Here is an 18,572-nt window from a genome sequence, read left to right on the forward strand (position 1 = left end):
GCGAGTCAGGTATTAGAAGTCTGCAGGCCCTTTAGGAGCCAAGTTTAACGGTTACTGCTTGAGGACACCAGAGGGGAGAAAAACAGCTCTGTGCAGGGAAGAGCTGGTACCTTGGGTCTAAAGGGTAGGATTTTTGAGTAACCAGAGAGCTGCGTCCCAGGGATTGGGCAATGAGCAAAGGCCTGGAGGGGGCACGCACGGCGTGGCCAGCCTGGCAGGGGCAGAAGTTTGCAGTACAGCAGTCGGTCACTGTTACTTTTTGTGTAGGAACTTTATCTGCAAAAGAGGGGGAGGTCATCTGCCTTTGCTCCCCCTCCTCCCCTCCCTACTTTAAGTCCACAAGCCATTGGCTTCCTGGGAGTCCTCTTGGGAATTCAGGGTTAGGACCAGGGTTTCACCAGGGCACCTTCCAGACTGTCCACGCCGAATTGAGATGTCTTTAGCTGTTTTTTAGGAAAATCTCATGGTACCAGCCTTATCCCCTGCCACCTGCCACATAAGTCCATGTCCATTTTTATGTATGCAGAGATTATGAAACACCTGCATTTATATGTTTCCATTTATTTCCCACTTAGGTTTTATGGCAGGCACACAAAGAAACCCTCAGATGGCTCAGTATGGACCTCAACAGACAGGACCATCCATGTCGCCTCATCCTTCTCCTGGGGGCCAGATGCATGCTGGAATCAGTAGCTTTCAGCAGAGTAACTCAAGTGGGACTTACGGTCCACAGATGAGCCAGTATGGACCACAAGGTAAAACCAAAGCTTCTCCTAAATGCATGGCAGCAAGTTGTAGAAGTTTTCTTAATGTGTTAGTCTTTCAGGATTTTAATATTGTGAACATATCGTAAGATCCATTATCTGTTACCTGACAGGTTTGTGGGGTTCATACAAGCCCACAGTACTTTAGTTGCCCCTAATGACGGGAGCAATAATTACAGTCACTATTGGTTAAGCATTTATGTATCAGACACTAGGGTAAGTGCTCATCATCCTTGTGTTGCTAATGAAGTAGGGGACCCCTACCTTCTGTGACGTGGTTCTAAACGTAGAGAAAAAAACACAAGCCACATTCTCAGAAGGTTTCTGATGTAAAACTTGGGCTTTGTTGGGTTGGATTCTGGTTTGGCCCCTCCCTCTTAGTGATCTCTGTCAAAACCCTGAGCTGACAGCTCAGGACGGCATTGCCCCGCACATCCCTCCCAGTTTCTCTCTGAGGTGCCGCATCAGGTCAGCAGTAGCTCTCACTTTCCCAGTCATCCCCAGTCTGACTCTTTGGAGACAGGACAAAGCCTGAAATGGTTACATGTCTTTCACAAGAGAAGGTAAGGGAGGAGCGGAGAACTAAGTGGAATCATGTCCAGCACGCACCACTGGCCTTCCTTCTTCCTGGAAGTGGATGTAGGTTCTGTTACATACACATACAATCCTTTTATCAAGGTTTTTAACCTGATGTGTGTAGGTATACATATATATAACATACATGTAGATATATTTTTTTCTAAGTCACTTTTAGCAATAAGACATTTGAATTTACCACCTTCCTTCTATTTTGTTTATTTAAATTAGACTTTAATGGATAATTTAGAGAGAATGAGATAATCTGGCACAATTCCCAGAGTTCCCTCACTTCTGAAAATACCAGGAACATTCCGGGTGAAGATGATGAGTGCCACTGGGAAACCATAGTAAAATGTTTACCACTTCTACAACAAGACCAGGTTTGCCTGGAGGAGACCCTTGGTATTTCCTAGAGGCGTTTGCAGCTGTTTAGCAAACCCATCTATGAGGCCAGGCAAATATAAGGTGAGGCCCAGTCACCTCCCTTTTTACCTGCCGTTTCTCAGAAAATCGCATCTTTCTGATGAAAAGTACTTTACAGCTTGAAAAGCGAGTTCTTTTCTTGTGTGCTGAAGATCTTTTTCCAAAAGATCTTAAACAGTTTCAGTGCTACCAATGGAGCATTGTTTCTTGGCCTTAGAGGGCTTTGTTATATTTACTTTCCAAATATTTCTGTTGGTAGGAAGACTATGGGGATACCCAAGAAAGCAAACATCTATAGAGAGCCTCTCCTGCCTTTGTTCAGGCTTGTCCTGAGAGTGAGACTTGGGTTTTGCCCAATTCTCTTTATATCACATCATCAAGAGTTTTCCATGTTAGCAATTCCAGTAAGCATTAGGAATTTCAGTCCCAGTCAGCAGTAATGATCTGCTGGTTCCCTGTCAGCGCCAGTAACTATAACATGTAGCTGTTTGTTGCTGGGCAGAGGCAGGACTGTGGGTTACCCACCACCCTTACTGAACGTGGTGGGTGTTGTCAAAGCCAGGTTTCTTTAGCTGTCATGGAAAGAAGAGAACTTAGCAGCAGTTGGAAAAGCGGTTTGTAAGTCGTGGTAGGCACAGAAAATGTGAGCTTTTGCTCCTAATGTAATTGGAAGCAAGGTCCAGACCTTGTTCTCAGAACTGGGTGTGGGTGAAGGTGGTCTAGTTAACCCTTAAGACCATAAGCCCTTCCTGGGCTTTTTGAAATTTGTCTCCATACTCTTTAGTAATTCAATCTTGTAGCCTCTTTTTCTACTCATCATACGTGAAGACTGAGCCTTGGGCTATCTAGTAAATCTTTTGTGAACAACTAAGGAAGAACTTTTGCTATAGGAACTAATAGCAGGGAAGGAAATTACTATAGAATGGATTTATTTTTTGACTAAATCCCTGGTTTTTGCTATCACTGAACGTGAAGACTCTTAATTTAAGAGCACTGAGCCCAGGAGAGTTCTTATCCAAACTGCTGTGTCTCCTTGGAAAATTGCTTACTCTTTCTGAATTGCTTTTTGTCTAGAAAACGAGAAAATGAGATTATATTGCATTGGAAGTTGCTTCCACTTCTAATGTTCTGTGAGTAAAGCCTTGCTTCAGTTCCAGGACCTTTACTGTTACGGTAGCCCACTGGGCTCCTGCGTCACAGTTCAGCTTTTTGTTGGAGTGTTTTAAGGCATGATCCTGGAGTGTAGGTTAATCGTAGAAACGATCTGAAATGAGAAGGATATTCCCACACTCGGCACTCTCTGGTGCCTGAAAGTTGGGCACCCCTCTCAGCACCATGCACCCTTTTCTCCTCTCCTGAGTGACACTGCCACCTTGTTCCCCTCCAAGGCATGTGTGCCGCTGGGTTCCTGCTCTGAGTGCTGTGTGCTGTGAGGGTCCTGGTACTCTCAATGTCCAATTCAAAATCATCACCTTTTCCCCCTTGGAGCCTCCTGTCCTCAGCAAACACTCAGCAACAGGAGATCACATTTGCAACATGGATTGTTGAATTCAATAAATGCTCTTCGCTTTTTCCGTCTTTGTTATCCTTTTAGAAAGGGATCCAAGTAAAGGGTTTTTTCTTTCTCCTCTTGATTAACTACTCAGATGAATAGTGACATATTCATCTTCCTTCTTCACATGAGACGTGTTCATATCTCTGGAATGATTCACTCATGCCGCCACCCAAGATGTCATCAGTCTCCTTTTTCTGTTTTTGTTCTTCACTTCATGGCTTGCTTCTGGTTTTGCTTTTTTAAAGAAGTTTCAAATACTTCGCAACCATTTTAGTCACATTTTATATGAGCAGCTTTTCCAAAATTATTAGTAATAACAACCAGCATTTATCGAACATGCTACTATGTCCTGGGTCCTGTTTTCTAAATGTTTTTTATATTAACTCATTTAATCCTCACAGAAGTTGCTGTTATTACTCCACTTTACAGAGGAAGAAACTGAGGCACAGAACAGGTGAACAGTTTTGCCAGGATGCACAGTGACTACAATGGTCAAACCAGGATCCAAACCCAGGCTGATTCACCCAGTCTCTTAATTAACGGGAAGCCCTCTGAGGCTGTCTCTATTTCATAAGTGAGAACACCAAAGCCTTGAGAAGTGTAATGATTTGGCCATGATCCCACAGCTGTTACAGTAAGTGGCTAGCCCAGGGTTCCCACCAATGGAAACTAACTGACGAGGGGCCTCTCCCGTAGTCACTGGTGGTGTTGCCTCCCACACCTTAACTGCACTGCCCTCTTGCCAGTTCATTCATTCAGTGAGCCGCTAGGGATATAAAACCAAAATGACAAACAACTCGCCTTTATGGAGCAAGAAACGTCTTAAGAATACAGGCATGGAAATATATATTAAAAATCTGACCGAGCGTGGTGGCTCATGCCTGTAATCCCAGCACTTTGGGAGTCTGAGGCGGGTGGATCACTTGAGGTCAGGAGTTCGAGACCAGCCTGGGCAACATGGTGAACCACCGCCTCAACTAAAACTACAAAACTTAGCTGGTGTGGTCCCAGCTACTCAGGAGGCTGAGGCACAAGAATCGCTTGAACCCGGGACGTGGAAGCTGCAGTGAGCCAAGATTGTGCCACTGCACTCCAGCCTGGGTGACAGAGCAAGACCCTGTCTTTTTAAAAAAAAAAAAAATACTGAAGAGATTAAGAATGTTGCTCATGTCCATAATCTCAGCACTTTGAGAGGCTGAGGTGGGCTGATCACTTGAGCCCAGGAGTTAGAGACCAGCCTGGGCAACATGGTAAAACCCTGTCTCTACAAAAAGACATTAAAAAATTAGCCAGTTGTGATGGCACACATATGTAATCCCAGCTACTCGGGAGGCTGGCATCGGAGGATCACTTGAGCCCAGGAGGTTGAGGCTGCAGTGAACTCTGATCACGCCACTGCTCTACAGCCTGGGTGACAAAGTGAGACCATCTCAAAAAAATAAAATAAAATTTCTGTGGTGTGAAGAAGGGGGAATGTTAGAAATGTACATTAATACTATAAAATCTGAATTGTTAAATAAACAAATGAAGCCGATCTAAATGTGTAAAAATATGTAATTACAGTATATTTTGTGAAACAGCACTTTGCCACCTTCAAGCAAGCACATGTAATAATAACTACCCTTGCAAAGTGTTTACAAGGAAAAGGGCTGTGGGGACTTGCTTTAATAAATAGAAAGGATTATGTAATTCACATGTTAATTATTAATAAGTGAGTTTATATGGGAAAAAGAGAGCTAAAATCAATTTCATATCCATAACCTTTTTGTTTCTTAAGGACAAAACTATCTTGTTTGTTTTTTGCATTCCCTAGAGGAACGTCTATCACACTGACTATCCAGAAATACTTTTTGCATGTTGTTACTAGTTACAAATTATAAACACTCGGGCCTTAGTTTTGCTGTAAGTCGAGTTACCTTGGGCAGGTAACAGTAGTTCTGAGTCTGGATTCCTCCCAGGCCTCACTCACTCTGTATTAGCCTATGGGAGTCTGGGTAGGGCCACCACATACAGCCATATGGGTTGTGCTGACACCTGGGTTTATGCCTAATTTTTATTGTGTGTGTCTTGGGAAGCAGAGGACTTACAAGTAGGTGAGTCTCATGAACCTTTTATTTCTAAATTACTTTGCCAAAGGTATTTTTCAGAAGGGTTTAAATATTTTTTTTTCACTAAAATAAATTAGATGCCATCTAGAAATTTTCCTTTTCCCTTCATTCATTATATGTGTCTCAAAAGTTCAACAGAGGCAAACTTGGAATGATATTCAGTTGAAATGAATACAGTTCCAGACTAGTGAATTACACAGCAGTACTCTTAAACTGTTGTGGTTCTAGAGGGACAAGGTATAGATGTCAAGAGTTGTGGGCCCACTAGCTACTTGTGGGTACCTTATAGGCCCTGCAGTCACTGAGACCCAGGATTTCAGTCTCTACTCTTCTAAGTTCAGAACCTCCGTCTTTGGTTGGTTGGTTGGTTGGTTGGTTGGTTGGTTGGTTGGTTGGTTGGTTGTTGAGACAGAGTCTCACTCTGTCGCCCAATCTGAAGTACAGTGAGGCAATCTTGACTCACTGTAACCTCGAGCTCTTGGGCTAAAGGGATTCTCCCACCTCAGCCTCTCTAGTAGCTGGGACCACAGACATGCACCCCACGCTGGGCTAAATTTTTTTGGTTTTTTTTGTTTTTTTTTTTTTGAGACGGAGTCTCGCTCTGTCGCCCAGGCTGGAGTGCAGTGCTCCGTCTCCTGGGTTTACACCATTCTCCTCCCTCAGCCTCCCGAGTAGCTGGGACTACAGGCGCCCGCCACCTCGCCCGGCTAGTTTTTTTTTTTTTTTGTATTTTTTAGCAGAGACGGGGTTTCACCGTGTTAGCCAGGATGGTCTCGATCTCCTGACCTCGTGATCCGCCCATCTCGGCCTCCCAAAGTGCTGGGATTACATGTATTTTTTATAGAGACAAGGTTTCAGCATGTTGCCCAAGCTAGTTTCAAACTCCTGGGCTCACATGATCCAGCCACCTCGGCCTCCCAAAGTTCTAGGATTACAGGCATGAGAGAACCTCAGTCTTATTATTGAATTGACTTAAATACAGCTGCTCTTCTGCACAGGTGGGGTCTGTCTGCCACATGGATTCATTTTGTGTGGTCAAAAGACTTCCCGTGGATGGTACCGCAGATTGACAAGATCCTCTTCTCTGACGTTCCAAAGACTAGATTCTGTGCAGGTCACTCGTCCCTTCAGTGTGCTCATTTTATTGTTTTCTTGAAACAGGTTGATAGACTTGATGAGGCCACAGCTTCTTATCTTCACCTTGTTTTTTTGGTTAAATTGACAGTGCAAAGCAAAAGGATTAATTCCTTGTTCTATACTGTTACGTTTGACTAAGGAAATCTCCTAAATCTGTCTTGCTAATACTAGAAAAAGCAAAAATTGAATTAGATGGTTGCATAGCAAAGGAGAGGTGAATGTAATCAAGTCTTCTTGTGATGCCTGAATCTAGCCTTCAAGTTATAAGACTTAAGCATGAATTTTTCTTAGACTGATAATCATCATGATTTTGATAAGATCATCACATCATGATTTTATCAAAACCTGGGAATTAGGGAGAAAAACTCAGGAAAATATACAGTACAAATCAACTTAAAATGAAAACAGAGAAAAAAAAATCGAGCAACTTTAATTTTGACTAATGTGAGGCTGTTTTACTGCAGTAATTAACCTCTGCAGCACTCAAGAGGGGCACACCCCCTGCCCTCACCGCATGACCGAGCCCACCACCGTATATGCCCTGTCAGGTGGGGTTCATTAAGACAGCGGTGGGTGGCACGTAGAGAGGCAGGGTGTGGACATGCAGCTTCACTTGCCCTCTTAGCAAGGTACCTTTTCCTGAGGCCTGTAGCTCTTCCATTTATTCGAATGTTTAAAAGGAAATTACCTGTTGACATATTTCACAAATCCTCCAGAGTCACACCAGCCACCCTGGAGGAGGGTCCCTCCACCTGTGGTTAGTGGTGGCTGATCAGGACCCTCCCTGGCCCACCTGCAGGGGGTGCCTTTCCCCTGCAGTCTGTGTGGGGCGTGCAGGGCACAGCAACTGAGCCTGGAGACACAGCCCCTGCCAGGTGTGACTCCGCCACTTCTGACGCTTAGACACCTTCGGTTCTTACCATAGAGACTTGACTGTTTCACACTGCAGTTGACTGTTGGGTTGGGTTAATAACTGTGTGTGTGTGTGTGTGTGTATGTATATATAATATATATATAATATTTTATTTATATATATATATATATATTTCTTTTTTTTAAGATGGAGTCTCACCATATTGCTCAGGCTGGGGTGCCGTGACGTGATCTCAGCTCACTGCAACCTCTGCCTCCTGGGTTCCAGCAATTTTCCAGCCTCAGCCTCTGGAGTAGCTAGGATAACAGGTGCCCGCCACCACACCCAGCTGATTTTTTGTATTTTTAGTCGAGATGGGATTTCACCGTGTTGGCCAGGCTGGCCTCAAACTCCTGACCTCAAGTGATCCGCCTGCCTCGGCCTCCCAAAGTGCTGGGATTACAGGCATGAGCCACCGTGCCCGGACTCTTTATATATTTTTTAATGTCAGTGCTTACCTTTTATACATTCTTCTATTTGAGAAATAAATTGTGTATCTGTGCGTGATGAAAGTAAAACTAGGCATATAATGCAATATGATAATGTAAAGATAATTTCTTTTCACTAATTATACAGTTATTAGAACACCTTTTAGGCCAAGTGCAGTGGCTCACACCTGTAATCCCAACACTTTGGGAGGCCGAGGTGGGTGAATTGCTTGAGCCTTGGAGTTTGAGACCAGCCTGGGCAGCACAGTGAAACCCCATCTCTACCAAAAATACAAATATTAGCCTAATGTGGTGGCATGCGCCTGTAATCCCAGCTACCCGGGAGGCTGAGGCAGGAGAATTACTTGAACCCGGAAGGTGGAGGTTGCAGTGAGCTGAGATCGCACCTCTGCACTCTAATCTGGGTGACATAGCAAGACCTTGTCTCGAAAAAAATAAAAAGAACACTTTCTTGCCTATTCCTTGGCTGATTTTATCTATTCATTGTCAGTTGTCCTACAGTAGTTACTATATTTTTTCCCTGCAGGAACCACATGAGATAGAGAATCTTTTATTACACCCTTTTTATAGAGGAGGAAACTGAGCTTTGGAGTAACAGGTAGCTTTCCAGAGTCACCTGCCCAGAACCAGACAGTGAGACTCGCCTCCTGGGAGGCCTCTCTTCTTCACTTGGCTGCCTCGACATCAGATGCTGGCCTCTGAGCATACCCACATATCCTTGGGGTCTGCCTCTGACGTTAGCCCTGGTCCGGGATCCACTTCTGCCCCGGGAGAGGCAGCGGCTTGCACATGGCTCCCTTCCCCTCACCACTCTGCAGAGTCCTCCCTCCTGTGTTTCTCTTCATCACTCTCGTCACCACATGACATTGTCTTGATTTCTTTACTTGCCTGTCTCCTGCCACCAGAACATAAGCTCTTTGTCTTCATTCACTGCTGAATCCCCAGCATTTAGCACAGAGCCTGGCATGTAAGAGGCCCTTAATAACTCTTTCTTAAATGAATGAATTCTGCTAAGGCAGAGTAATCCAGAGTCACTGATACTCCTTCCCCCCTGCCCTGAGACTTGACCGGTATTGGGTTGACCATTCGATGCCTAAGAGCAGTACCTGGTATATTATCCTTGTGGGGTGAGACTAAGGATAATTTTTGTCTGTTTCTATGCTTCCATATTTTCTGCATTGAGTTAGCATTACTTTGTAATTTTAAAAAGGAAGGCAATAATTGTTGTAACATAAATGGAAAAAAAACTACCAAAAGTGAAACATTGAAGTGACACTGTAAGGTAAGATAATAGGTCTTTCTCCTTCTTTTACAAACTTTGTGTAACATTGTAAGTTTTACATTTTAAGTAATTTTTAAATGCATATTGACCTAAGAGAAATATGGTACCTTATATATAGTTCAGAAAACAAATTCTGTGTATTTATTCCCACAAATAGGACTTGATGCAACTTGTGGTAAGTCAGCTTTCATTTCAGTGAACCTGTATTTGTGATCATCTAACTACTTGATACATTTCCCTGGCTAAAAGAGCAGCATTGTATGATAGATCCAAGTAGAAAGATAGAATTGAAAGAAGCTGTATTGAAATAGAACTTTGTTTTTCACAGAAAAGATCTTACTTAAATATGATAACCAACAAATAAACACATGAAAAATGCTCAAAATTTTTTTTCATTAGGAAAATGAAAATTAAAGCTACATTGATTTCTATTACATACTGATTCAAATAGCTAATTTTTTTAAGTTGGAATATCAAGTGCTGGCAGTTAGAACTCTCACACAGTATTTGGTGGGAATATATACAAAATAGTACAGCCACAGTTTGGCAGTTTCTTATAAACATGTACTTACCATACAGCCAAGCAATCTCATTTCTAGGGTTTTACAAAGAAAAATGAAACATATTCCTACCACACAAAGACCTGTATACAAATTTTTAGCAGCTCTACTCATAATTGCCAAAAACTAGAAACCATACCCAAGAATGGACTACTACTCAGCACCGAAAGGGAACGCACAGATGCATGCAACGGTGTGGATGGATGTCAAAGGCGTGACACTAAGAAACCAAGCACGAAAGCCTATACTGTGCGACTCCATGCGACATTGTAGAGAAGTAAAATGACATGAACGGAAATCAGATCAGTGGTTGCCAGGGGGTGGCGTGGGCATGAGGTTGACTTACAGAAGGGAAAGAGGGAACTTTTTCCTCCTTTCATTTCTTGTGAGATAAATATTTTGTACCTTGATTGTGCTGTCGATTACAGGATTATAGATTTTTTTATATCTCAATATAGACATGACAAAGCCGGGCACATTGGCTCACGCCTGTAATCCCAGCACTTTGGGAGGCGAGGGCGGGTGGGTTGTTTGAGGCCAGGCGTTTGAGAATAGCCCGGGCAACATGACAAAACCCCATCTCTACTAAAAATACAAAAATTAGCCTAGCATGGTAGTACACGCCTGTAAACCCAGCTACTCGGGAGGCTCAAGTGGGAGGATCGCTTAAACTCAGGAGGCAGAGGTTGCAGTGAGCCGGGATCACGCCACTGCACTCCAGCCTGGGTGACAGAGCAAGACTCTGTCTCAAAAAAAAAAAAAAAAAAAAAAAAACAAAACCACACACACACACAATATTTTGTAGTGACTGTTATAAAAATGGTAAACATTGCTGGCTACAAGACAAGATAAATGCATATTTAGCCCTAATTCACAACTGGCTTTATCATAACATGCAGTTAATTATGCATTTCTTTTTCCCACAAGGGTAAGATTTCTGATTTATGGCATGTGCCTCCATTTTCTCCTCTACCATATAGGGAATAATGCAGAACCTTGCCCACAGTAGTTGTTCATAACTGTTGAGTGATTGAAACTTAGAAGCAAAATTTCATATATGAGTGGAAACATTTAGTAGTTTACAAAAAGCAGTACTCTCTGAATATGTATTGTAACTAGCAACTTTAAATTTTCTGGAGTCAGGTACAGAATTTTTTGTGATCTGCCTGAAATGATGACGGTGACTTGAATAGGGTCTAGTTTCTGCTTCCTCTCTCTGGGCTTGAATGGAACTCTTGGTGGGTAGAAATCTGAATTCTATTGGTGACCAATTTTCCAAAGCTAGTGTGCCAAGATGAACCCACTTGAAAACTGTGGGCTCTTGGACTTGGCTGCAAGACCAGTCCAGCTGAGGTGGGCTGGCCCGGCATCTGCCGCCTTCATTGTGCTTAATGCTGGATCCATCTGTTTTCTGTCAAAGCCAGTGCCAACAAATTACTAACCTATTAGAGAAACATGGAAATAAGATTGCACTTCTCATTCCTGGCTTTTCCTCTCATATTTTGCTTGGCTTACATATTTGGTTTTTGTTTATTTTGAGCAGAAAGATACGTTATCGAGTAGTTGGGGGGGCATGAATCATTTTTTGCCCCATGCACACATTTTTAAAAGATGGGGGGGTGATGTTAGTGATGTTGTTATGGCCGTTGATGACGATGGCAGCTGTCATTTGTTCGGCAGCACTGTGCCTGGCGCTGCACTTGTTACTTTCAGCCTCTTATTCATTATCGTCATCACTTTACAGATGACAGAACCACAGTTCAGAGGCTAAACAACTTGTCACGCTGCTAGGGAGTGTCAGAACCAGTATTCACACCCAGATTCTGAAGCCTGTGCTTTATCCATTGCTGCCTCTTAAACCATTTTAAGCCTTTAGAAACTATTTTTATCCAGGCACGTGAGTCTAATGAGGAAAGTTTCAAAGAAAAGAAAAGGGGACTTTGTATTTCTTCTATCCGATAGAGGCCTCTGTAATTAGAACGTATTTCCTTCACACGCGCTTTTGAGTGCCAATTCCTGGAATCAACCCAACTGATTGGAGAGAGAGAGATTGGCACCCCAGGCCTAAGCGCCTTTCTAAGCACAAGTGCACACACGCATGTCTTGGTGTGCATGGCTGTGCTCAAACGCGACTCCACCGGCTTGCAGACGCTTCCTGCCAGAAGATGAAGACCAGCTGCCGAATTGAGCAAAGCTACTGAAACACAGCTCTCCTCTCTTTAGCACATAACATGAGTGAGAGATGAAGGTAGGGTACAGAGTAACTAAACATCTCAGTAGTTTCTTTCCTTTGTGTTCATTAAAATACAGCCCTTGACTGCCAGTTAAACCCAGGAAGTTGGAGTGCCAACATTTCCCCCATTCCAGCTATAAGCAGAGTTCAACAAACTCAGAAACCTTCTTTCTCTAATAAAACTACATGATGGGTATAGTCTAAACGCTTGTTTTCTAAAACAAGATTAAAGCGTTACTTCATTTCCTTCTAAAGCAAAGGCACATACGTTTTCACTGAAAAAGGTTTCTTACCAACTGAGTCACTTATCCAGTGTTGGGGGAGGGTGGAAACTAGCCCCCAAGTAATGGCATAAATACATGAATTAATTACTTGTGCATTCAAACTATGAATGAGCATATTTATTTTTAATAAAAGCAAGAGCCAAGAAGGAGCACTGTATCTCACTGATCTTATCAGATCATCTGGAAGCGAAGGGGATGTGAGCTCAGGGAGGAGGAGGAGGAGGAGGAGTCTGAATTCCTTCTCACAGCGAAGAGTCGTGAGGACTGGGGCTGTCTCTGGGTAAGCGTGGGAAGAGGAAGGGCCCAGCAGCTGGCCCCTGCTCTGTGCCCGCCTACCAGGGTGCACAGAAGGTGCCTTTTCCGCCAAGACTGCGTGACGGGAAAACGGAGTGTATGTGTGTCCCGTGGGATGGGAGATTCAGAAGCAACTTAAGAAATTTTTGTAAAGAACTTTGAAACTGATGAACAGTGGTGTTTTTTTATTTTTTATTTTAACTTGAAAACAGAGTTTTGATGGTATCGGCAAACTGCAGCTGTGCAAAAGCAGTGCCTCTTCATGCCGAAGCAGTTTGACTTGAAGGAGCCACCAATAAAAGGCTAATGGCATGTGGCCCAGCGCACCCAAGGTGTCTTCGCTGTGCCTCTCCTGTTCCTGTTTCCTGTTCCCCTTTGTCTTCCACTTTCTTTCCCAGTTCCTCAGATCGGCCATTGCGCACTCCGGCATCCCCTGAAGCCTTTCTCAGCCTTCCAGATGGTGTTCGGGGTTAAGGAAGCTGCTGACTTGACCAGGTCTTACTTGCCGTTGCTAGTGTAGCAGTTTATTAGCTTGTCCCAAGACCGGTCTGTGTCAGGAGTCCACAGATTGTGGCCCGCTCTGGCCCACTACCTGTTTTTGTAAATAAAGTTTTATTGGAACATCACTACTCCCATCTGTGTGTGTGGCTGCTTTGGGGGCTACTGTGGCAGGATTGAGTAATCATGATAGAGACTGTTTGCCCCAGACGCCTAAACTATTTCCTATCTGGCCCTTGACAAAAGTGTGCCTGCCCACATCTGCACGGACAGTGGCCCGTGCATCGCCTGTAAGGAATAACACATGCCTCCCGGACAGCCAAATGAAAATGCACGCAGTGTCTCTCACAGAGAGCAGGCGCACAGTAAATATGGAGAAGTCTGCAGAGGTCTCTTGCAGATTTGTAGGTGATAGAACTTTGTATGTGTGAATTTAAGAAAGCCGGTTTTGACCATTATGGTAACATTGTTACATAAATGTGATTTTTCTTAAATATTTGAGAGACTGTGTAGCAGAATGTGTCATGCTTGGACTCTAAACTACACTCCGGGCTGCCTGGGCTGAGAGGTTCCTCCTCCAGTTGTGGGCCACATGACCATGACACATTTGTTGTTATTCACAGCCCTATGCCTTAGGCTCCTCATCTCCAGCATGAGGATTATAATAATGTGTACCTCCTAGGCCTGATCTGGGGATTAAGTGAGTTAACACAAAGAACTTGGAACTGAGCTTAGCACATAGTAAATATTAAGTGTTTGCTTTTATTGCAGTTATTAATCCAGTCCTATCTCTGCTGGAAATCCTTGAGAAGCTCCTCCTTATCAACAAGATAAACCTCAAACTTAGAAGCCTGGTACACAAGGCCCTGCCAGACCCAGCCTCTCCCCTCTACCCGCCGACAGCCACACACAGCGCTCCAGTGGCTGTCCAAATCAGTCTGCCCTTGCCATCGAGCCGGTGTCCCCAGCCTCTCAGCCATAAGTGCCCTTTCCCCTCTTCTGCCATAGCCCCCAGCCAACAATGAAGCCCCCATCAAGTGGCACCCACAATTTAGATACTTTGCGTACATTATTTGGTTTAATCCTGAGAACACTTCTTCACGTGGACAATGTTAGGATTCTCTTTGTTTTACAGAGAAGAGAATGAAACAAGAAAAGATGAAAGCAACTTCCCTAAGGTCCTGCAGGCAGGCAATGCAGAGACTCACCCAGCTGCAGGCTCTCCCAGCCCCTGAAGCCAGCTCCTGAGGGTTCAGCTCCAGAAGTGCTCATTCAGAGGACTCTCCACCAGCCCCCACCAAGGGGGCCCTCAAGCCTGCAGCCCCCATCAGACTCACTCTCCCTTCTGTCTGCACTTTTCACATTGCATGCTTTTTTTGTTTTGCTTCTATACTTTTTCTTGTTTTTACCCTTGCTGCTTTACTGCACACACACACGCATAACCATACGTGTGCACACATGCACACACACGCATGCTCACCCATGTAGATTGTGAGCTTCTTGAGTGCAGGAATTGGATTGTATTTAGTTTTATGTCACCTGTGCCTAGAACAGCTTCTGGTGTATAGTAAGTGTATAGTTATGTTACATGGATGGAAAAAGGAAAAGTAGTAAGGACTGATTGGGAAACACTAATCCATATTCCACACACACACTTGTCTTTTACATTTATGTGATTTCAACATTCATTTATCAGGAGGCAGCACGTTTTATTGGTTGAAGACATGGGTCCCCGAGTCAGTTTGCTAGAGCTTTAGTCCTAATCTTCTAGCTCTTGATTTTTCTCATTCGTAAATGGAGTCCTGGGGCTATCTATATTTCACGTGGTTATTGGAAGAAATGAATGAATTCATTGGTGCAAAGCACTTAACCAGGTGCCCAGCACACACTGGTTCAGCAGTTCAATTATGATTGAAGTAGTATCGTGTGTCTTTGATTTACTTGAATTTATCTACACACAAAGTAAAAGGTGTGAAAGGGAAGGGAAAACATCTGCCATCCCTCACCTCTGCCTCCAGCCCTGCCCTCCGTCCCTCACCCCTGCCTCCGACCCTGCCCTCCTTCCCTCACCCCCGCCTCCGACCCTGCCCTCCTTCCCTCACCCCCGCCTCCGACCCTGCCCTCCTTCCCTCACCCCCGCCTCTGGTCCTGCGCGCTGTCCCCTGCCCACTGTCCCTCATCCCCGCTTCTGGCCCCGCCCTCTGCCCCTCACCCCACCCCTCCACCCCACCCACCTACCGCCGCCCCGCCCCCCGCCTCCCTGCCTCGGGCCCTGCCCGCCATCAGTCACCCCACCCCAACCCCCGCCTCTGGCCTTGCCTGCCAGCCCTCATCCTTGCCCACCGCCCTCACCCCAGCCTCCGGCCCTGCCCGCCGGGAGCCCTCACCCCTGTCCGCCGGCACTCACCCCCACCTCCTGCCCCGCCGCCATCCCTTAGCCCCGCCCCCCGGCCCTGCCCGCCTCCAGCCCTGCCCGCCTCCAGCCCTGCCCGCCAGCCCTCACCCCCGCCCCCGGCCCTGCCCGCCTCCAGCCCTGCCCGCCAGCCCTCACCCCTGCCTCCAGCCCTGCCCGCCGGCCCTCACCCCCGCCCCCGGCCCTTCCCGCCGGCCCTCACCCCCGCCTCCGGCCCTGCCCGCCGGCCCTCACCCCCGTCTCCGGCCCTGCCCGCCATCCCTCACCCCCTCCCCCGGCCCTGCCCGCCATCCCTCACCCCCTCCCCCGGCCCTGCCCGCCATCCCTCACCCCCTCCCCCGGCCCTGCCCGCCATCCCTCACCCCCTCCCCCGGCCCTGCCCGCCATCCCTCACCCCCTCCCCCGGCCCTGCCCGCCATCCCTCACCCCCGCCTCCGCCCCTGCCCGCCAGCTCTCCTGCTGCCGTGTGCCGTGCTTGTGCTGGGACAGTTTTTCGAGTTGTGGCAGCCAGCACAAACCAGCTGCTCGATCTGGTACCCAAGCAAAAAAAGAAAGAAAGAAAAAAATTATTCCCAACTTAGAGGAAAACTGGGGCTCATGTCAGGTTCCCGCGCGACACCTTCCTGTGGGGTTTTAAGGGATGATTTTGACCATATGTGCATCTCGTCTTACACGTTGTCTTGTGGAGCCCTTTCACATGGCTGTTGAAGGCAGCAGTGATCTAGTGGTGTGATCTCAGAGTGATGCTCACCATTTTGGTTGAAACATGAGAATGTGGTGGTGGTGAACGGATTGAGGCAGCACTCGGTATCCCTTGCCTATTCATAGGGTTTGTTTTTTTGTTTGTCGTTTGTTTCTTTTTATGACCAGTCTGACTTTCTCTTCATCAGTGCAGTGGTCCTCTGGGGCTGTCCGTATTTGAGTCACTCTCTGAGGGCCTGGGAGTGTGCAGAGAGAGAGCATGTTTGAGACTGGCAGCTGCACCAGCGCCAATAGGAAGGGCCAATAAGGGTCATGACTAATACTCCTGCTGATCACATTGTTGGACAAAAAGTATTTCCAGTGAATGTTGTCACAAGTTTAAATAAAAGGCTTTACTTTGTGTTTGCTTTTTGTTTAGGTAACTACTCCAGACCCCCAGCGTATAGTGGGGTGCCCAGTGCAAGCTACAGCGGCCCAGGGCCCGGTATGGGTATCAGTGCCAACAACCAGATGCATGGACAAGGGCCAAGCCAGCCATGTGGTGCTGTGCCCCTGGGACGAATGCCATCAGCTGGGATGCAGAACAGACCATTTCCTGGAAATATGAGCAGCATGACCCCCAGTTCTCCTGGCATGTCTCAGCAGGGAGGGCCAGGAATGGGGCCGCCAATGCCAACTGTGAACCGTAAGGCACAGGAGGCAGCCGCAGCAGTGATGCAGGCTGCTGCGAACTCAGCACAAAGCAGGTACGCCACCCAGGAGCACGCCCCGGGCAGGTACGCTGTGTGTCTACGCGTGACCACGTGACTGCGCACGTAGCTGCATTGTTCCCCGGGGTCACACAGAGCAGTAGAATGTCACTGTGCTTGGCCGTTCTTTTTGTGTTAAATATATTCTGTAGCGTCAAGATCAGAGAACTAAGTGACGAACCATGTTTTATGATACATGAGGAAGGAATATGAGCGGTGGGCACATCAGTCGTGGGAGGTGATTTGAAATGCCTGTGAATAGTCGTTGCAGCAGCAAACCAGATCCGGTTGCACAGGGAAGTGTCTGCGTGGTACCAATTGAAGCAGTGACTTTTAAGCAGGAAATACTAAAGCTTAGGAACGATTTAAAATCTAAAACATTGAAAAGGAAACACACTCCCCACCTTTTTTTCAGCCTATCACAAGAATCTTCATAAAATACAAACTTTGTATGTATACATACGTCTATTGTGTGTTTGTCTAAACGTATATGTGTGAAATTTATATACTTTACATTCTTACGTTATATTTTATTTTTCCAGGCATATCTATCTGTCCAAACCAAAATGTGGTTTAAAAAGCAAAGATAATATTTTAGAAAGTTTGAGCTGATAAAGCGAAAGGCTTTAGCTACAATTACTCATTTTTAATCCCGAATTAAAAATTAATTTTGAAGTAAATACTTGACCTGGAGAAAAATAACATAATTAAAAATTTATAAGGCAAAGGTGAATACGTTTTAAAAGCACATGCAAATATGTTTTAAAATAGAGTACTTTGAAAGATGTGTATCTTAATGGTATCTTCAGAAGCAAAGGTAGAAGATTCTGATTTTTGTCCAAGGGAAACAAAAGCTAAGGTGTGTGTGCGTGTGTGCATGTGTGTGCGTGTGTGTGCATGTGTGTGTGCGTGTGTGCATGTGTGTGCGTGTGTTTTTAAATGTGTCTTTTCTTACTTTTCCTCTGAAGCTGCTATCTGGGGAATGTGGGACCCCTCCAGTCTTATTGTTTTCTCCAAATAATAATAAATTTCCCTTGAGGAAATAAAATGAAAATCAATCATTATCTTTCTTTCTGTCTCCACATTACAATTACTTAAAATTTTCTGAACTCCAGCAGTCTAGCCCTCTGCTGAACCCACACAGGCTTTAGGGAATGTTTTTGTAAACCTGTCTATGAAAACTGGTTTGGCTGTTCAAATTGAAGTTCGAATTCAAGTTTAAATGAATTGTCCATTGTTGCAACTCATAAAGCACAAGTTATTTTCTTTTTTTAAGTGGAAAGTATTTGATTGCATTTGGCACGCAGCCTTCGGGAGGGACCTCAGAAGATAGCCACAGAGAGCCAGGCATGATTTTGTGTGGTTACGAAGCCATGCGTACCCCCTTTCTGAGTCACTGTTTATATCATTCTGAAGTAATCAATACATAAATACACATCCATGCATTGCCATTTTCTGTTTCTAATGCGTAGATCATTCCAAAGCCTTGCCTTCAACTTGCTGCCCATTTTAGCTCACCAGGATTTTAAATGGGGGCTGTATATCTTCTTGTTTGCTTTTACCAAAGTCAAAGCTTTACTTTAAAATGGTAAATGGAGATTAGAATTGAGAATCTCACTTTTCTCTGCC

At 45.3% G+C, this 18,572-nt stretch overlaps 1 protein-coding gene across 10 annotated transcripts in view; it reads left to right on the plus strand.

Annotated features, from left to right (window-relative positions):
- Positions 1 to 18,572, plus strand: part of ARID1B (AT-rich interaction domain 1B) — a 442,633-nt gene that overhangs the window by 365,933 nt on the left and 58,128 nt on the right. For 7 of the 10 annotated variants that reach the window (XM_045390312.3, XM_045390315.3, XM_045390314.3 and 4 more), the window contains 2 exons: positions 576 to 755; positions 16,613 to 16,940. In XM_045390312.3, the coding sequence (XP_045246247.2) occupies positions 576 to 755; positions 16,613 to 16,940 (508 nt within the window). Of the gene's footprint in view, positions 1 to 575; positions 756 to 16,612; positions 16,941 to 18,572 lie in introns of those variants that run through there. The other 3 variants (XM_074037323.1, XM_074037325.1, XM_074037324.1) reach the window with 3 other exon arrangements.

The sequence above is a fragment of the Macaca fascicularis genome, chromosome 4, assembly GCF_037993035.2.
Source record: "Macaca fascicularis isolate 582-1 chromosome 4, T2T-MFA8v1.1".
In the NCBI taxonomy this organism is placed as follows: domain Eukaryota; kingdom Metazoa; phylum Chordata; class Mammalia; order Primates; family Cercopithecidae; genus Macaca; species Macaca fascicularis.